General features: G+C 45.6%; 1 protein-coding gene across 5 annotated transcripts in view; it reads left to right on the top strand.

The window, feature by feature from the left end:
- Nucleotides 1-20,916, top strand: part of SACS (sacsin molecular chaperone) — a 66,210-nt gene that overhangs the window by 27,501 nt on the left and 17,793 nt on the right. For 3 of the 5 annotated variants that reach the window (XR_004325811.1, XM_032496449.1, XM_032496451.1), the window contains exons 3-9: nt 691-841; nt 5,282-5,369; nt 6,279-6,364; nt 9,344-9,455; nt 11,867-12,013; nt 14,039-15,524; nt 16,134-16,225. Coding sequence is in view for 4 of the 5 variants with exons in the window: in XM_032496449.1 (XP_032352340.1) it covers nt 691-841; nt 5,282-5,369; nt 6,279-6,364; nt 9,344-9,455; nt 11,867-12,013; nt 14,039-15,524; nt 16,134-16,225 (2,162 nt within the window). In the remaining variant the exon portion in view is untranslated. Of the gene's footprint in view, nt 1-284; nt 619-690; nt 842-4,580; nt 4,661-5,281; nt 5,370-6,278; nt 6,365-9,343; nt 9,456-11,866; nt 12,014-14,038; nt 15,525-16,133; nt 16,226-20,916 lie in introns of those variants that run through there. The other 2 variants (XM_032496450.1, XM_032496452.1) reach the window with 2 other exon arrangements.

Consider the following 20,916-nt stretch of genomic DNA (forward strand, 5'->3'; position numbering starts at 1 on the left):
TCCTCTGGTGACTAAGAGGTCCCCGGAAATCTTTGGAGATGCTTCCAGAGACTCAGCCACTAGGGCTGAAGGAGTGGTAGGCCCTACAGTCGTCCAGTTCTGCCTTTCAGGGCACTTCTGAACGCCGCCGGGGAAATACGGTGCTCTGCAAACGTGCTCGAAACGTGCGGTCAGCGGCATTAAGTGTTTGAGCCTGTGCCCCGCGCGGCCGCAGAAGCGGAGAGGGAGGGGCGGGGCGGGGCCTGAGGGAGGGCGGGGCCCGGCGGCAGGGGCGGGGCCCGAGGAGCTGCCGGCCCGAAGGCGGGCGAGTCCTGACGCGGGGAGAGTCTCCTCAGCTAACAGCCCGGCAGGCGGGTCCTGACGGGCGGGCGGGGCGTCCCCTCAGCTAACGGTCCGGGCGGGCGCGTGTCCGCGGGCGGCGCCTCCGGGGCCCTGGCGGCCGGGAGCGCGCGCCGCCGCCTCAGCCGGCCCCTCCCCGGCCTCGCTTCCTCCGGCGCTCCTGGTCGGCGAGGCGGCTCCCGGGGCGGCGGCGGGGCCGGGCGGGGCGGCGCCGGCCTGAGGCGGGAGCATGGCGTGGGCGCGGCGGCGCGGGCGGTGAGGACGCGCCATGGGCGACAGGTGAGCGCCGGCGCAGCGGGGGGCCGCAGGCCCGCCCGCGGGGCGCCCACTGAGGCCTTTGCCTTCGCACAGGTGGCTCCGGGTGACCGTGCTGCCCGGCTGCGTGGGCTGCAGGACGGTGGCGGTCCCCGCGTCCTGGACGGTGCGCGACGTGAAGCGGCGCCTCGCGGCCGAGACGGGCTTCCCCGCGGCGGAGCAGCGGCTGTGGCTGGGCGGCCGGCAGGTAGGGCGGCCCGGGCCCGCGGCGGGAGGCCAGGGACGAGGAGGAGGTCTGGGGACGCGGGCGGGGGACGGGGACGCGGGCGGGGGATGGGGACGGGGTCTGGGGACGGGGACGGGGTCTGGGGACGGGGACGGGGTCTGGGGACGCGGGCGGGGGTGGGGACGGGGTCTGGGGACGCGGGCGGGGGTGGGGACGGGGTCTGGGGACGCGGGCGGGGGTGGGGACGGGGTCTGGGCGCGAGGAGGAGGTCTGGGCCCGGGGCTGCCTGCCGAGCTCCTGCCCCATGGGAATGATGCCTTTCGAATGCCGATCGGGTGACGCGGCTGCGTGCCTGTCACTGCTGTGATTTCTGTGGATGTGCCGCTTCAGCAGTGTACCCCCCGCCCCCACCCCCGTTTTGTCTGAAGCTTCACTTCCTGAAACTACGGTACTCTTGATGGGCTTTATGGCCGGAGGTGTTTTTTTGTTTTTTGGTTCACTTCTTAGGAGCCATCATCATTGAAGTGACTTAATCATTACTCATATTTTTCTGATTGTGTTATGCGTTTAACTGGAATGCAGCTCAGTACTTTGACCTCTTATGTCTTCCGTTCCCCCCATCTCTGGATCTCGAAAATTTAGGACTGAAAGGATCTTCATGGAACCCGTTATTTTGAGGAGTAAATTTATATTAAATCTCCTGAGGTGCAAGTGAATGACTTAGCAGATAAGAACTTTGGAAAATAGGAGTATTTCATATTATATATATCCTTTAAGATTGGTGGAAATACTAGTTTTCTTAAAGGAGGAGTTAAATGGAAGCATTTTAATGAAAATCAACTTAATCTTTTAACCTAAAAGTAAATATCTTCACTTTTTATATAGTACAAGAGGCAAAAAAGAGTTGAACCAGATGTACAAGGATGCTTGAGCCACACGAGGTGGCATTTCAAGTATTGGATTTCCTTACTACCCAGTACAGATTCTGGTGAAATGCTTGGTGCCGGTGACTTTCAGTCCCTCGGTGTAATCTTGGCCTTCTGCGTGCCTGGTTGCACCCTCTGGTCGCTTGCCCTCTTAAGACACAGGTTTTAGGTTAACCTGTTCTTGAGTTCCTCCAGGGATCAGTCCTCCTTACTGGTTGGTTCCCCAGGGTGTTCAGTGGGAGACAGTCTTGATTGAGGATTTTGGGCAGAATTGAGGAAGGAAGCTTGTCATTCTTGCCTGTTTTTCTGCCCCTGCCACATGTCTTGACCTTACTGTGTGTCCTCTCCTACTTATTTGGTTACTCCTCTGGTTCTGCTTTGTCATCTTATCCCTTAGACATGGTCATACCCAAAGACTCAGCTGTGCCTCAGTCTTGCCATTAGCAGTGTTTTTGGAGGTGTCTCTGCAGAGCATCAGCGTGGGCCGGCGTGATGGCGGATGTGAAGTGTTTCAGATCGAGCGGGCGGGCAGTGGGAGTCTGGTTAGGAAGCTTGTGCTAGTATGAGGTAGTGAGGTTCCAGACTTTGACAATAGAGCTGAAACTGAAAGGAAAGGATATGCAGGGGACTTTGGAAAGGACAGAACTATGGTAGTTTGGTACCAAGTGGATGTATGTATTTGTGTGATCAGAGGAAGGGGTAGTGGGGTGGTGGGTATTGGTTGTAGAAGCGAGAAGACCTTGTCAAGGATGTTTGCAAGTCTTGAATCAGACCAGAAAAATAATGGTCCAGTGAGCAGATATGAACAGGTTAAGAGAGGGGTGTAGGTTTGGGGGACAGTGGTAATCAGTTTGCTTTTACACGTGGTTGAGCTGTGGCAGGGCATACCAGTGTAACAGGCCAAATTAGGTAACACGTTAGAATCTTTTCTCCTGTTTCTGGTAGGAATGGGATAAAATGAATTCTAACCAATTCTAAGGTCTCTGTTATGTAAGAGTGTAGGGCATGGTAGTCAACGGGCAGCTATAGGTCTGCAATTAATATTGTACTATTTGCTTAACAATATGGAGAGAGTTTATTATTTCATAGTAAATGAAAATGAACATCTCTAAGGTTTTTAAGAGACATTGAGACTGGCCTGGATAGAGACCCTGATGTTCAAATTATTTTATAATCATTCTGTTTTAAAAACAAAATATAAAGATTTCATTGCCTCTGGAGATGAATATGACCAAAGTCACTTTGCTTGGTGGAGTGATTTACGGTTCAGAGAGAGAGACCCAAGCAGAATCCCCAAATCCTGGCAAGCTCACGAGGAGAAAGCAGGTAGCGCTGCTGACCTAAGGTTATCTCTGCTGCTTGATTTCTCTGCGAGAATCACTTCCCTGTAGACAGGCCACTGATTACAATCTATCAAAAGCATTCTTCGTCAGACTCACTTAGCCAGTTCCATCTGTTTTCACTAACAAGTTTCCACTCCGTGTATTCTTTCTTTTCAAGTCTTCTTTAAGACCTGGAAACATCTCCCTGCATTGTAGATTTCCTTCCTTCCTCCCTTCCTGCCTTTCTTCTTTGAATGTTCCTTAGCTAACAGAATTGGACTACTAACCCTTGACTTATACATAGCTCTCTTTAAGTAATTAATTAGTTAATTAATAGAAGGAACAACTGTGATGACATCATCCAGCTGGAGAACGAGAATGCTGCTAATGGCTTCTCTTCGCCTCGGTGCTTCTGCTCCCCAGCCTGTATGCCTGTCTCTTTCCTCTGACCCCTTTGTGTGTTTTGTCCTGTTGCCTTTTTTGTAGTTGTTTTGATAATTGTATCCTATGTGTATGTGTATAACCTAAGTAATACACTGTTTACTGTTAGTTGTTTATGAACTTTATAAGAAGCTTATGCTATGTAGCAACTGGGAATTAGCTTTTTTACTCACTATTATGTTATGAAAGTTCACCCAAATTTATGTAGTTTAGTTAAGTCATTTTCATTGCTGTGTAATATTCCACTGTATGAATATGTCATAGAATTTGGGTTGTTTCTAAATTTTTGTTGTTAACAATACTAGTGTTATGATTATTCTTATCCATACTTCCTGTGCATGGAATTTTTTACAGGCTTGCTTTAAGATTCTGTGAGAATATGTATGTGAAAGTGCTTTATAAACTGGGAACTATAACAGCTGTTAGCACTGTATTCAGATTTGTATTCTAGAAATGGGGACTAGAATGAAGATGTTGTATAGAAAGTAAGGAGACCAGATGGGAGAGCGTTATAAACATCCAAGAGATGCTGAGAGCCTGAGCAATTGGAAATGGGAAGAGCAAATTAAGTATGACAGGAATGGGGATGGACATGCTGGGACCTGGGGATTAACTGAACTTGGGGGAGAGAGCTTCTCCCTGCGCTTTCCCATTGAAGCCACCAGGTAGAAGGTGCCACTGTTAACTGACTTGCAGAGAAGATGGGAGGTGAACGCTGGAGGAAAAATAGTGAAGCTGCCTTTTGGCAGTGGGAGCTTTGGGAACCCTGGGGGTATTGGTATGAGATGTGTGGCGGACAGTCAGAAATAGAGATGCTTTGGTGTGGTGAGCGAGGCCTTTCACCTCTGTCAAGAGTAAGTTACAGAGGTGGTTCTTGAGGTGAGCATTTGAGTAATGTTTTGCAGACTGTTGACCTGTAAGTCACCCTACAGTAACAGTTAAGAGTGGCCTGTGGGGGAGAAGTGGGTCTGGCTTTGGATTATTTACCTCATTTTTCAAAAAAGGCTCTCTGTTACCTTGCTCCTGTGGGTCGTGATCACACGCATTGTACCCTGCCTTCGTGAGAGACAGAACAGTCACCAGAGAATGAGTATCAAGGCCTCTTTCAGGACAGCCAGCTGGGGACATTACAGCCCAGAGCAGCCTCAGAGGTTGGGGTCCTCACTTGTCTTTCCCTTTCACATCACACCTCTTTTATTGCAACAACTATAAGCGGTTTTCCAGTGTATTTCTAGGAACAATAACTTATAAGATGCTCTTTGAAAATAAATGAAAAAAAATTACTGCTAAAATTTGTGAAATACCATGTAGTCTAATCCTTTCTAAGAAAGTTACCACAATACTGGTATGTTAAATGCGCTAAAAACGAAATTATTTCAACTAATTTAAAACTTTTTTTTTGGTTCTCTAAGATCTGTTGAATCCCATGGTGCTCTGTTGTAAGTAATACACTTTGGAAATGCTGATCAAAAGAGTGACTTTGTTTACGTTGATAATCCTGATTCATTATAAAAATTTAAAGTATTTTAAAGCAGAAATGTGTGTATCTTTACCTATTTGTAATTATTTAAGGAAAAATCATTTTAATTTTTAAATAAAATTTTTGACTAAATTTTTGTTTTTTAGAATATTCGCTTCTTCAGAACAGCTTATTTCCTGATAAGAATACTTAACAAACATTATTTCTTAAGTGAAAAAAATGAGGTAAATTTTTGACTTTCCAGAATTAGGAACTATATTGCTTTTCATACATTTTCTTTTCTTTTTTTCAGTTATCCGACTGGATCAAGATTGGAGATCTGACTTCCAAAAATGGTCATCTTTTTGTAAACCTCCAATCAAAAGGCTTAAAAGGAGGAGGTATAATATTGACTTTACCAGGAATAAATGCCATTTTTAGTTACATAAAGATCATGATTTAAAAGTGAAATGAAAGAACATACCATTGGGATGCGATGAGGGGATGTCGGGGCCAGAGGAAGAGGAGGGTGGGCGGAGTGGAGCCTGTGAATTGGAAGCGTGGCTGGGGTGGAGCAGTCTGTGGGCAGAGCCCCATGGCCTTGGTCCTGTGGATGCTTGGTCTTGGTGATTAGTTGTACCAAAGTGATGCAGATAAATGTATAGTGGTGATTTTGTTGTAAGCACAGATTTCTTTTTTACTTTTAAACATGTTTTTTTATTCCATGCATCTGAGAAATTACTTCCCTCCTTTTCCCTCCACTTTCGTGTCACCTGTTTGAAGGTGACCTGGTTGGTTAGTTCTGAGAATCTCCAGTTTGGGGAAGACTTAGGGTATTTGAACTGGATAGCCATTGAGACAGTGACTGTGCTGAATTTCAAAACAACCAGAACACTGGTTGAGTTTGAGAATTTTAAGAATGCCCTAACAGGTGCCACCATCTGTGGCATGTTATTTAGTGGCTAAGCACCCACAAGACGGTGCCATTTATTTCATTTGCTTTGGCAAATAGAATACCACCATGCTCTTTATTTTTGAATTAATAATCTTATGTGACATATAGTATATTTTGAACATTTTAATAAAACCTAATTTGTAGTTTGGTTAAAAATCTTGAGATTTGATAAGTGGAATCTGCTTTACGTCCTGCTGGACCTGTTTAGTCAGGTGGGTTTTCATGCTGGAGTGCTGCAGTGAGACGTGTGAAGTCAGAACTTGTGTAATTTCCCTGTCTTAGAACCAGGTAACACATTGGTAGCAGGCCAGGGGAGTTTTTTTCTAAATCACTCTAAATGTGTTCTGTATTTTAGGTCGATTTGGTCAAACAACTCCACCACTTGTTGATTTTCTCAAGGATATTTTAAGAAGATATCCTGAAGGAGGACAGATTCTTAAGGTAGGTAGTTGTATGCGTGTGTGCATTCATACTAGTGAAAACGAGATGGGGTAAAATCACTGGGAGGTTCTATTTGTGTTTACATGACAAAGATTCTGTCTGGATTTGAATGGCTGTATCTGTGTCCTTCTGCGCCTGCGGTGCGCATGCTGGATGGGCTGGGCTGAGATGCAGTCAGTGTATATACAACCACGTGAGGGTTCAGGGCGGAGGAGCCCCCGGCTACTGTCTGCTATAATCTAGCAGTGTTGCTCTAGGAACACTTTTGTAATTTTTTGTAGTTACATAATGTAATTTTATGAATTTCATGTACCACCAACCAGCTGACCAAATAAAATAATACAAAGCCCACACCCAGGGGCTGTGAGCCCGTGCCTGCTTGAATGCCCTGGACTTAGAAGTTTGCTTTTTGACAGAGTTTATTTAAAAGGATAATTATTTTGGTTAAGTACTTCTATTTACAATATATTCTTTCAGTTTGAGTACACTCATTAAAAAAACAAACTGAACAGCCATAAAAGAAAGTAATAATGGAAGATATTGCAAAAATTATATTTTGTTTTTAAGCTTAATAAGAAACCTCCTTAATTAATTGTAAAAGTAGATCAGTTATTAAGCATTTTTTCTCATTACTTTGTGTTTAAAATCTTCCATATCTTAGCCTTTATTATATTTTCGAGTTTAGGTGGTAAAATTTTAGAGAATAAGCACTTTATTCTCTTTAACTTACCTTCAGTATGAAATGGCCATGCTCAGATGCTGCTTGAGGACTGCTGCATCTTGAGGGACTTTAATAATGACAACGTAGTGGAGCAGTTTAAGTCCATCTTTCAGAATAGGCATCAGTGGTTCATGGAGGGCTAATCTGAAAACTTTTTATATTGAGATATCAGGAAAGTGGAGATGGGAGGAGTGTTGTTACTGGGTTGTTACGGCGGTAGAGAGAGGCAAGCAGAATAAATTTAAAGTAGGATTTAGTGGGGTCTCATCAGTTCAGAAGTGCGTGAGTGAGACCCCACTGGGGGACGAGGCAGTGGTCACGAGCAGGGGCTTAGAACGTTTCAGAGTTGGCAAGAGCTGGTGCGTGGGCCTTCCACTCTGCTCATTGTGTGCCAGCCAACACAGTGTAAGTTTTGTTCCTTGGATATTTTAGTGAATTCGACTGTTTTAGATTTAATAGGAGTCTTAGAATCACCTAGCCTTAGACCACAACCTTTTGTGATGTTTGCTGAAATAGGTCCAGAGATATTTTAGCGACTAGCCCAGGGTCTTATGCAAATTGGCACATTGATTGCCTCTTCTTCTCAGAATCAGTTTGAAAGATATCCCCTGAGAAGAGTCACCCCATCCAATTTTTTGTCCAATTTGAGACTGATAATTGGAACCTGGGACTTGGGATTTTATCTCTAGTTTTCTCCACCTCTGCTCCCTAAAATGCACAGAAGTCACAAATAGCTATCCAGATGCAAGCAAGATCAGCCTCTGAAGTGCTGCCATTTGTAAGTTAAACTGGTATTTTGCTCCCTATTTAACTTTTATTTCTACCTTTAATATTAGTTTATGTTATATCCTAATGTAAATAAGATGGCTAAATTTTAGGGATTCTGTTAGACTAAATGAAGTGGGAATGGGTCTTAAAATCCTGTGAGAAGTAGGCAGTTGTGTAAACAGGAAGACTGGGTAGCTGATGAGGAGGTAGGTAGAGGTGTGGTCATGTTTGTGTTGGGGTTGAACAGCAGGTGGAATTGGGCACCCCCTACCTGGCCTTTTGTTGTTGGGTGTGTTGGGTGAGCTGACCACAGACCTGACCTCAAAACCAGCTCCTCGGCTCTGCACAGCTCCCTCACTCAGGCTGCGCCTTCCAGTGCAGGGGCTTTGCTGCTGCTGTAGAGAGGTATCAGTATGCGTCCTCTGTGCTCTTGCCGATCCCTGCCCCGTGTTTAGTGACTCCAGAGTGCTGGGAAGAAGAAATGGTGCTCCTCAAAGTTAGAGGTCCATGCGTGTTCTAGTACAGGGTGGATTATTATGTCTAAAGACCCATCCGTTTAACCACTTGATTTGGTTTGGTCCAAGTCACAGCTCATCCAGGAAATTGTCACCTGTTTCTTACTTCAGACTAAGCTAGGGATAGTATCTCTGGAGTTCATTTCGAGTTTGATGATTATGGTCTTGACTCTAGGAGTTGGACTCTTATTTCAGAGTCTGGAGCTCCCCCCTGATGGCCCAGAGCCCAGCATGCTTTTGGTGGGTGCACCAAAGTGACTGGTGGTGTTGAAAGGGGGACTTTGTAAGGCTAGTGAGGGGTGTGAGTCTTGTAGTCAGCCCTTTCCTTTCTACGTTACAGAGCCTGACTCCCCGTCCACCCACCCACTCACCCCCCATCCACCAAAGTGGGAATTTACTGCGTTCTTTATGAAAATGATGAGTCAGTTTCTGACCCTGAAGGAACTTTTCTCTTAGTACAGGAGAGAGACATGCTCCTCTGTCAGATTTTCAGGATGCAGCATACTAGTTAGCATCCTAAAGCACATGCAGACTGACGCATTGTTTTCTAAGGGAAGGGAAGTCTGGGAAGCGAGTAATAAATAAAGGTCTGTTTTGGAAACTGCTGGAGAATGAAGAGCATCCTGTGCAGCTTTTGGAGATAGGGTGATTTCTTTTGAAAGGAGGCTTTGTAAATTGTTGACTGTAAATAAGAGACAGAGTTGTAAATAGTTTCAGGATTTGTGTTTAGAAGCTAAGAGATAGCAAGTTAGAAAACCACATTTTTGGTGTGTATAATTGGAGAAGATTCGTGGTCCTCTCAGCTGTGCTGCCGTGTGTCTGTAGCAGTTCCTCTTACGTCTTGATGATGATGCAGATAGCGGGTTTCCTTTCCTTACGTGTGATTACTTTTTAAATATTATAGGTATATACAGAGATGGGTAGTGGATTACTGTATTATTAAATATTATTATTTTTGGTGTATTTCTTGACTAGGAATTGATTCAGAATGCAGAAGATGCTGGGGCCACAGAAGTTAAATTTTTGTACGATGAAACTCAGTATGGAACAGAGACCCTTTGGTCAGAAGACATGGCTCAGTATCAGGGTAAGAACCAATCATCAGTCAGGGACTAGTCTGATTTCTAGTAGCTTACAGTCCAGTGCTTAATGAACAGTCTAGCTACTGCTGGTCCTTTACTTCTTGGCATATTTAACTCCACTCCTTCAGGCTTTCTCTGCTTTTCGTGGGCAGGTATCTCTGCTAGTTGGAATTTTTACAGACCAAAGAATGAAAATCTTGAAACTCGAAGTATCAAGCAATGTAAATACATAAGCCTCTTATTCTGTTTAAGTGTTTTATATCGTTAGCAAGACAAAAGGACACCATTTCCAAATAGAACAGTTCTATGCATTTGGAGAGAAGTGAGGCTGTGGTTTTGTGCATTACTTTCTGCTCTTAGAGTACCCTTGCAGTATTCTGAAGTGGGGTGGAAAGACAGATTGAAAGAGAGAAGTGGATGAAGAAAATGAAAGAAGACAGTAAGAGAACCACAACTAATGCAAGGGCTCCGGAAGTCCTGCACTCTGAAGTGCTGTGTTGAAAAGAATAGTCATAACTTTCAGTGCAGCATAAAGCCAGCAGGATGGTTGTGAATGACTGTACGTGGGAGAAGTTATTGAGGAAAGGGAGGATCAGCTCAGACTTGCCTGGACATGTTTTTAAAGAGATGTGAGTTACTTATTTTTTAAAAGAGGTTTTGTGATTTAGGAGGATAACAACATTATTGTTAAATATTTAAATATTTACCATTTATTATAGCTAATATGTTTATTCTTAGGTCACATTTGTGATATGAAAGTTGCACTTTAAAGTTTCACGCAGAGATGCAATGAGACGTAATACGTCAGGAGGTTTTCGTTCTAGTCCTGCCTCCTGCCACCTTCCTGCCTTGGGCGGGTCATCTCACCTCCATGGTTCATCTTTGTAATGAGAGGATTAAACCAGTCAGGTTTCCTGGCTCTAAGATGCTATGATTTAATGTAATCATTGGTGAAAGATATCAAGTGTGGGTACAAGGGACTTCCATTACCCTGTTACACATCTCCACGGGGCACTGGTGTGTCGAGGGGCAGCTCTGACCCTCATGTTTACTCACTGTGACTAAGCAGAGTGCTGGGCCTCGCTTACCTGCAGTCTGCGCACCTACTGAATGGTAACAAGAGCACAGTCTTCCTCCCAGGTTCTCGGAGGATTGCGTCAGGTCACGTACGTAACGACGTTTTATGTCTGGTGTCATACGGATATTGTGAGTGTGCTATCAGACCATAAAGGTGAGAGTGTGAGGAGGTCCTGGGCGTATCTCACTTCCAAAATCTATCTCATATGTAGAAAGTTTTGCTTCTAGCCCTCATTAAAAAAAAGCTTGAAATAAGATTGTTTACCTGAGTTTGTATGTAAGCATACTTAGAGAGAGGCTTTTTAAAGTGATGTCAGATCAACTGCTTTTAAAAAATGTGGACGTACAAAAGGAGGTGGACGTGATCTTTGGGCTCTTTGATTGACAGGCGTTTGAGGGCCCTCTGCGCTGCTGGTGTTTGAGGGCGTCTTTCTCTTGCGATCGGGTGCGAGCAGTGTCTTGGCTGATACCATCTTCTTGGGTTGCAGCTTTTCCCTTTACTGACAGTGTTGTAGATGAGAACTCTTGAATTCAACTTACTTTAGTTCCTTTTTATATGATGAGATGACAGAAAGCTCAGAATGTCTAATCTGATGAAGAAAAATGATAGATCTTATCCAGTTTCACACTTTACTAAGGATGTCAAGAGTATAGTTAATTAAGAGACACAAGTGAAGGAGGCATGAAGTCGGGGACCCCCAGAGCTCCCCCCGGGGAGGACACATCTCGGCTGAGGGTTGGCAGAAGTGGCCTCTGAGTGCTTGTCCTGCCGACAAAAGCCTTGGCTATTCTCGTATCCCTGCTTTGACTACTTTGCAAATAGCAGTCACACCATTTTTGTAAAACAGACTGTAGCCAACACTGTCGTATCTGTGCTTGAATTCAGAGGCATGTGAGAAGGATTATTTTTCTCCTCATGAAATAATATGTTAACAAGGTTTCTTTGGATAGCAACTCTTCTCAGTACATTTACAAGTAATTCCATTTACATAAGCAAGCAAGCAAGCAAGCTATTTAGGAACAAATTTTACAAAGTAGTATACTGTGATTGATTTTCTTGGTTGCCCTGTTCTGAGTGTCTTAAGTACCATAATTTTTCCTTTTTGGATTTTTGGTCAACAATATCATATTTCTTCTGCCTGTAAGTTTTTTCCATTAATTCGTATTTCTGTTTTTATTTTGAAAACAACCAAACTGTAATGCTGAATTCAGTCACTCCATTCAGTTTTTCCGTCTTCCCGTCAAATAAGCAATGTTATACAGATAAAGTTCTTGACCGAGAGCTGAACACTGTGGCTCACTTCTTTGTCCACCCCTGCATGTGCGTCGTACTGTCCAGGGCCAGCTCTCTACGTGTACAACAATGCGGTTTTCACCCCGGAGGACTGGCATGGCATTCAGGAAATAGCAAGGAGCAGGAAAAAGGACGACCCTTTGAAGGTTGGAAGATTTGGAATTGGGTTTAATTCTGTCTATCATATAACAGGTATAGTATTTGGCTTTTCAGTTTTGATACTGAAAGTTATTTTAGCCTATATTTTGTAGTTTATTTGGTTAACATCAGAGGTGATACTGCTTTAAAAGCTATCTTTCCCAAGTTCTCTGTCAGTGGCAAGAAATATCAATGAAATATCAGCGTGTCTTGAGTTTTCTCAAATTACAATGGTAACTATACTGAATCTTTATCATGTGATGCTAAAAGTTAATGTCATCATTTCTGGTGGAATCAGTGTAATATATTAAGTCGTTTTATGTAAGGTTTGAAATGTAGGTGTTGAAGGCCACACAAAATTACTACTCTAAAAAATGTTTACGCTGCAAATCTTTGAGTCAGGCAAGCCGATTTTTACAGATTTTCTTGCACACGTGTTTACATAACAGGAAGAGGGAAGTATAATAGCCCAGTGGTATTGACTGACAGCAATCTTTACAGTGATTCTGGTTTCTCGTTTTCCTCATAAAAATCTTGCTGTCTTTAAACTTGCAAGTATTTTAACGGTGACTTTAAAATCATGTTTGGAATCTAGAAAGAATATGAGGTTTCTGATTCATTGTTATAATAGAAAATACTTGAGACTCTTTAGGTAGACACGTATCTCTGAGTATATGGCTTTTCTTCTAGAATCAAAGCTCTTAGTATTTACTATAGTTTTGTGGTAAAATTTTTTTTTATGAAATTGACACTTGTTACATGGTTTAACTGCAAACCATTTTTGCATTTTGAATTTGCAGGAGAGGGGGAGGGATTGTGCTGGCAGAGCTATAGCTGTAGCTAGTGTGACCACGTAGTTTATCACCCAAACTGGCCACTCCTGAGAGTGAAAGAGGTGCTGTTATTCTCAGACAGTGGCCTGAGTTGGAACTGCCCTGGGCAAGTGGGACGTAGGGTCACCCTCACTGTGGCCCACTTTTAGTAAGCCTATTTTTAAAATTGCATTTACATTATTATAATGTACACTAATGTATTAAGTAATATTAATTACATATTATATAATAAAACTTGTTAAATCAGCACAGTATTATATAACTGTTACACGTGACTATTCATATATGTGAGTCACCCCTCAGGTCCGTGACATGTGCTAGTTCTCAGATTCTGTGGGGGCACAGTCACGCGGGGGCCGCTGTACCAGAGCGAGCTGTTTAGACAGTCCAGCCGACTGCCAGTGTCTGTGTCGCGCTGTGGGTTTGTTTGCTACTTGAGAATGAGCACATTTATGTGGGGCAGTATTAACTGGGGTGCTGTTTTCTAGTCTGAGGATTTGTGAAGGTCCTGAGTCACGCTTTACAGCCATCAAGAGTCTCCCTGACATAACTTCAATCATGGGAGGGGAAAAGGGAGTGTGGACAAAGGACCACATTGTTGACTGACATGGTGGCTGGCTTGGTGGATGTAACATTTCCTACTTAAAACACCTGAGAGCTTAGGAGTTGGTTGTGACAACTGGGCCTGCAGTTGATGACCATAAATGTTACAGGTGTACATCCCTGGACCTGCATGTCGCATGAAAGTCAGGTGCCCATTTCAGACGCAGTCCAGGGTGCACGCGCTCTGACACACACGGTGGGTGGAGTCGCCTGTGCTGTTCTTTCCCTCCCCTCTTTTTCAGAGAATCTGTGGTTGAAGCTTTTATTTTGAGCATAGGATGCAACTCTGTTCTGTTTAGTTAGGTTCACATGGCTGGGGGAGCAGTGTAATTATCTGGATACTTTACATATTTTAGTTGTTTAATATGTATTTTAAGATATGTCCTAGGTTTTCACAACCAGGTAAAGTCTCTCAATGCCTGGTACTTTTTGAATCAAAAAAGAAATCATTATTTTTTGTGTTCAAAGAATTATATTCCCAAAGCTAAATTTAATTTCTTTTTAGATCAATCTGTTTAGAATCATTTTGTGGCCCATCCTTTTTCATGTGTAACATTTTGCGAGTAACGATACATGGTGGTTAGAATTATAATTGTCCATTAGATTTCAGAGTTGATGATGACTGTTGAATTTTCCTTTTCAGATGTTCCTTGTATCTTCAGTGGTGACCAGATTGGGATGTTAGATCCTCATCAAACTCTTTTTGGTCCACATGAATCAGGTCAATGTTGGAATCTCAAAGATGATAGCAAAGAAATTAGCAAGCTTTCAGACCAGTTTGCACCATTTATTGGGATTTTTGGAAGCACCAAGGAAACATTTATAAATGGCAGTTTTCCAGGAACATTTTTCCGTTTCCCTCTTCGCCTTCAACCCTCCCAGCTTAGTAGCAACCTCTACGATAAGCAGAAGGTTCTTGAGTTGTTTGAGTCTTTCAGGGCAGATGCAGACACGGTGCTGCTCTTTCTGAAAAGTGTGCAGGATGTCTCCTTATATGTCCGCGAGGCGAGTGGAACAGAGAAGCTGGTGTTCAGAGTGAGCGCTCGTGAGGGCGGGGCCCTGGGACGTGAGCGGCCGGATTCTGTGAAGATCCTGGGAGGCGCCATAAGTGACTACTGTGAGAAGATCCCCAGCGGCAGCGTAACCGTTGTGACGTACCCTGTAGACATAGCTGTAGAAGATGGGAGTGCCACGGGCGTGCAGGAGGCGTCTTGGCTGGTGTGCAACAGTGTGGGCGGGCGAGGGATTAGCAGTAAACTCGATTTGCTAGCTGATGAGCTGAAATTCGTCCCCGTCATTGGCATCGCCATGCCTTTATCAAGCAGAGAGGATGGAGAGGAAGGAGCAGTGTCCGGGTTCTCAGGGAAAGCCTTCTGTTTCCTTCCTTTACCGCCTGGGGAGGAGAGTAAGACGGGCCTCCCGGTTCACGTCAGTGGGTTCTTCGGCCTGACCGACAACCGCAGGAGCATCAAGTGGAGGGAGCTGGACCAGTGGAGGGACCCGGCCGCCCTGTGGAACGAGCTGCTTGTCGTGAGCGTGGTCCCGGGGGCCTATGCTGCCCTGGTCCTGGATGCCATCAGACGCCTGCAGGCGGCGAGTCCCCCCGGCCTGCCGCTGTCGGTGGCCAGCGTCTACGGGCTCTGGCCCGACGCGGACCAGGTCAGGGCGCACTGGCGGCCTGTGCTGGGGCCCCTGTTCAGCGAGCTCTTCCAGCACGCGGTCCTTCACTCCGCCAGCGGCCACTGGGTCAGGCTGGAGCAGGCGTGCTTCTCCGAGCTGGACGAAAGCCTGGAGTACACACAGTCCGTGCTCAGCTACCTCCAGAGCTCCGGGAAGCAGGTGGTCAAAGTGCCGGCCCACGTGGCCGCGGCCGTGGGGCTGGCAGCGCCCAGCACCAGGCCGGTGCAGAAAGTGACGCCCGCCTGGACGCGGCAGGTGCTGCGGAAGGCCGCGCACGCGGGCGGCGCCGCGGAGAAGCTGCACCTCCTGGAGTTCGTGCTTGCCGACCGCGCCTACAGCGAGCTGCTCGGGCTGGAGCTGCTGCCTCTGCAGAACGGCAGCTTTGTTCCCTTCTCCTCCTCTGTGTCTGATCAAGACATCGTTTACATTACCTCAGAAGACTACCCACGGTGAGCGCCCAGCGCAAGTGCGCGCTCAGCCTTAGGGACGCCCCTCTCGCCCGCACACAGGCACCTGCTGAGATGTGGCAGGTCCCAGCCGACTTCACAGTCGGGGAGGTTCTGCAGGGCTGCTTTGATAAAAGGTGGTTGGATACACACTTACATTCCAAAGTGAAAAAGCATTCAGATGTTTATCAGTTGAAAGCCAAGCAGTTGTTTTTCTTGGAAATTCCAGTAACAGAACACTGAAAACAATGGTTATAAAGAGCTGATAATAACTAAAATTAGTCAAAATGAATTATTTTGAGGAAATTAACTAAAATACTATATTAAATAATTCTTTATAACTGAGGATGTGTGTTGACATTTCAGAAAGTAAAATTAGTTTCATGCTAAGATGTTTAGGCTGTTTCTGGGTTTGAATATGGTACATGACCCCTCATGTTTTAAAGCAGAGCCTGGATAATACTTGCTCAAAAAGTACTTTTGAAGTGTGTGATTTGATGGGTACATTATAATTTATGTAAAATAGTGAGTACATTTAACTGGCTTGAAATTACGTGATTGCATTTCTTTATCTTGGAAGATTAAAATTGTTGTGTTTCTTTCACTTTTTAGGTCCCTTTTCCCAGGTCTTGAAGGAAGATTTATTTTGGATAACTTGAAGCCTCACCTTTTAGCTGCTTTAAAGGAAGCTGCCCAAACCCGAGGTATTATAGTTGTTTAGTTTTTTTTTATTATTTAATAAATGTGTTTATAAAAATGTAAACAGTTTCTGTAAGTTTCCTATTAAGTTGAACCAATATGAAATCGCCAATGATTATCCGTTTTAGACCTGTAACTCAGCAGTTTCATATGGTTCAGCCTCATATCATTGTTGTATTTTAAGGTATCTCAGTACTGGATTCTGAGACCTAAAAGAATCCAAAGGTGATTATTAAAAATCTGTCCTGTCTCATGGTATGGTAGTGTGCATTTATCAGAACAATTTATCACACCTGCACAGTGCTTTACAGTTTTTCAGTGCTTTCCCATTTCTTTCTTGTTTGAGCCCCCATCCTCATCCCTTGTAGCCTGTGTAGTAGTGAGGACAGCTGGTGTCAGTTTGGTTGCACAGATGAGGAGACAAGGTTGTCAGCCTTGTTCTGCTGCCCACATCACCTGCCCCCACCGTTCTGTGCTGGGGCAGCTTCAGGGAAGTCTAGCCTGATGAAGTTACCTCTGCAGCAAGGTCAGGAAAGGGGACTTCTGGGGTCATAGCAAAGGATGGGTGTCCTACACTGGGAATTCTTTTTAGGAAAAGACAGAATAGTTGGGGGAAAAAAATAACTGTGGTTCTAAGTTTAATATCTTTCAACTTTTGTGAGCATCCTTTCCCTTCTAAGACTGTTGCCTGAACTTTTTTTAAGTTAGACATGGGGCTGAAAAATTCTGGATTGTTCTACTGGTTAAAGTTGTGAAGCATATTCTTTATGATACATCTTTTATAGTCTGTGCTGTTTTCAAAGATAATGGCCAAAGGAATGGTTGCTGATGATTGTGCATCTTCATTCATTTAAATATGGACCAAAGGAGTTGGAATGGGAGAGGCAAGTTCAGGATGAGCCAGAGTGAGGCTCGAGGGAATGAGAGTGTGAACATTGTTGCATGAGGACTCTAACCGGGAGGCATCGCTGTGACGCTGGTGTTCCCTCCCTTAATTAGGAATTGTCATCTTCCAAGTGTCCTTTTTGGGAGCCTAACTATGGATTCCTATAATCTTAACATTCTTTGCTGCAAACTTTTAGATATCCTTATCTTCCAAATTCTCTTACTATATTCCTGTAGGAAAACTTCACACTGAAGTATAATGTACCTGCAAGAAAGCGTAAGTATCTTAAATGTAGGCCTAATGAAGTTTTACAGACTGAACATGCCAGATCAAAACCAGAAGACTCCAACACCAGGGACCTGCTTTTCCATGAGGGGCACATCCTCTCAAGGGCAACCATGACCCTGACTCTTAATGGTGTGGATGGATTGAGTGAGTTACATACATACTTCTGGGGAGAGGGGCCTTGTGGACTGTGCTCCTTTGCTTGTGAGACCTTGTGTTTTATCTCTGGTTCTTGGTTAATCTTTTTGGACTGTTACACTAGATGGGCCGTCTTCACTGTGTGTTTGTCTCCCGTCACGTGTGGCTCAGTTGTCCCACAGGTTGTCTTCATGGTCACTTTTCTTTGTCCTGCTTTGAGGAACAGCCTGCCATTCTTGTGATTGTTCATTACCCTGCCCCCAGCCTTTCTAGCACTTTACTGGCTGTATGGGTGACGGGTGACTGCCTCCTGTGCATCCTCCCCATTATTTTTATACCATTAATTCCAGACAAAAATTAGATTTGATATTTGTTTATTGCCATTAGCAGTTCTGATGTTTTGGGGACATTATAATATAGGGGCTGATGGGGACCCAATAAATGACACATTTGCTCTCCTTTCCTGAGACCTGAGTCAGTGAAGAGAGGTGCAGAGGGGACCCCAGCAGATAGATGTCCGAGATCACCCATGTGTTACTGACAGCTCTGGTATCGAGATTGTGGCGTGAGGCCCGCAGTGGACCGTGGAACTCCAGAGTCACAGGGGTAGCTCGCCAGCCCTGCACAGCGGGGTGGGGGGAGCCATCCTGGGAGGCTTCCTGGGCACGGGCAGAGTCTCCCTCTAAACTGACCGGTCGATAAGTCATCCCACTTTCTGGTGGCATGGGGAGATGGGGGATTGGTAAGGGGAGAGGCCAGGAGTGTTGGTTTCTGGAGCACCCTTCATGCGGTAGGAAACATCACAAGTACATGACATTTCATCTTTTTGCTCTAAATGATGATTATGCAGTTGTTTTGCTAACTCAAAGCCCTGCAGACTTCTGTTTACCAATTTTCAGTAAAAACTGATTGGTCAGCTTTGAACGTACTGTTGTGTATAGTTCAAATGTGAAGGTTTTCTCTGCAGTGGGTATTTCTCTAATTCTGTAACCCAGGCAGAATCTGTCTAATTACACGGTAGTTGTACCTTTTACTTGTCTCATGTTTAAAATCCTGAGCTAACTGTTAAACCGCTGTTTGTACTTGGCTGTTTACCTCTGTTGCCCCTTCCCCTTCGCGATTACATGCTGCGGTCTTTCCCGGGGGGGGAGACAAAACAGGCCTTGCCTTTGACTCGATGTCTGCATTCTCCACGGTCCAGCTTCTAGAAGGAGCAGTGTGTGCTTACGGTCTGCACTTCCTCATTGTCCGCTGTCACCGCAGACGAGCTTTTGCTTCTACTCTCATTCCAATAACCTTGTCAGACTGAGGTCAGCAGTTAGTGATTTTTTTTATTATGAAATCCAGTGGAATTTTTTCCCATAAGAGCACATCTGAGGCCCTCAAGACTCAGTGACATCGAATATGCAAGATTGCCTTATTACCAGACGAAATGAGAAGAAGGCTGAGGGGAGGGTGGTGGACAGTCACAGCTCACCGCTCAGTGTTCCCTGGTTTGGCATCATGGCAGGAGGACTAGTTACTGAAAACCTCTGTGGAAGCGGCTTACTCCTGGTTGGCACTTCTCTGAGGATCAGGTGACATGCACATACTAGGTACAGTGACACAGTACCCACGCTTAATAAATGCTGAGAAGGGGCAGCTGTTGTCATTTTGCCCTTGGAGTTCCTTAAGTATTTCCAAATCCCCATTTGCACAACTTGAGTCTTCATCCTCTGTCTAAGTGCCCAGAGAGACAGGCACCCGTCGTCCACGTGCTCTCATTCTCCAGGGTCCCGTGACTCAACCTGCTGCGTCTGTCCCTCCCTCTTACCGCACTGCCACTGCTGGGTGCAGGCCCCCCATCCCTGACGCATCACTGCAACTTCTCAGGACTCCTGCCTCCAGTGCTCACCCTTCCGCCCACCCACCCCTGCCCTGCTGAAGCCCTGCCTGTGGACACTGATCGGGTGGGGCTCGTCTTGGGAGAGTGGGCTCCCTCGCGTTTCTCCGCTGTGCTCATTGCCTGGCACGTGCGGACTGACAGACTCGGAGCGGAGCCCAAGGGGTCTGTACCAGCGTGCAGCCCAGGGCCTACAAGGTGGTTGCTTGGTAAATTTTTTTTTACTCAAATTATGGTTTTCCCATTTATGGACATTGTGTTCCATTTGCTTAGAGCACTCTTCCCATCCTTCACTCTGCCTTGCTAACTTTTACTCATCTTGTGACATTCAGCCCACACGTCTCCTGCGAGAGGCTTTCTGTCACCTCTCCCCACGCCCTGCCCTCCTGTGCAGATCTAGGAGATGCCTCTGTGTCACTCATATGGCCTGTCCTCCTGGCCTGATGACAGCCATGGTTGTCCTGTGCTGGACTTTGAAATCCCGAGTGCAGGGGCGACCTCTTACTTTCTTTTGTGTTCCCAGCACCTGGGGGGCGAGCTGATGCTCGTGCCTCCATTCCTGGGCCGGGCGGGATGCACTGGGGGCAGGGAGGGCAGGGTGCGAGGTGAGCAGGCAGGGCTCCATGTTGGAGTCAGTGTTTCTTTTTCAAATGTGTATCTTCAGTATCTTACTTGTTCTCCACGGTCGTGAGGTGATACAACCTGCGTCGTTGTCCTCCTCTGAGGGATGGAGACACTGAAGCTGAAAGAATGTGAAGGATTTAAATGGCTCGCCTGAGTTGCAGAGTTGGAATGACGATTCTGCTTTGTTTTGTTTTTTCTATTTACAGGTCTAGATCATTTCTGTATTAAGTTACTTGAGTAAATGGGTGAATGGGTGACCATCAGAAGTTAGAAGAGCAGGGAAATTGGTTTTGGAGGAAAACAGAAAAAAAGCAAAGTCAGACAAATGGTAGGAATGCCTAACAGGTTGGCACCAAAATCCTATTTATATTTAAATTTTGTACATCAATTGATTACATATGGCCTCAGGCCTTGTTCCATGTCACAACCGAAGTCTCTGCAGTGAACACTTGCTGGCGTTTCCTCTGCGTGCCAGGCATGGTGCCAGGTGGAGAGGATGTACAGGTGAACGGGACTGAAGGGATGCACAGGGTAACCAGTGCTGGTGGCTAGCGGTGGGGCCTTGGTCAGATACTGAGAACAGAGTCGGCGCTCGGAGGGCTGGCAGGTCAGGGGACCTCAGAGGAGCTGGGCGTTCAGGGCAAAGCCTGCAGACTGCACGTCTGGAGGGGTGGTGTGTTCACACTGTCCGCTCCCGCACGACTGTGCGATCACTGAAGTGTTCATCACAGAGAGACCGACCGCACACGTATGCGGGCAGAGAGCTGCAGAAAAAAAGTGTCAGTTTTGGGTGTCAGCCCCCGGTGTGTGAATCAGAAGTTTCCTAAAGATTCTAGTGCAAGATTTGTGCCATGGGGGTGTTGTGGGCTCCTCCTTCCGCA

This window comes from Camelus ferus, chromosome 14 (genome assembly GCF_009834535.1).
Source record: "Camelus ferus isolate YT-003-E chromosome 14, BCGSAC_Cfer_1.0, whole genome shotgun sequence".
In the NCBI taxonomy this organism is placed as follows: domain Eukaryota; kingdom Metazoa; phylum Chordata; class Mammalia; order Artiodactyla; family Camelidae; genus Camelus; species Camelus ferus.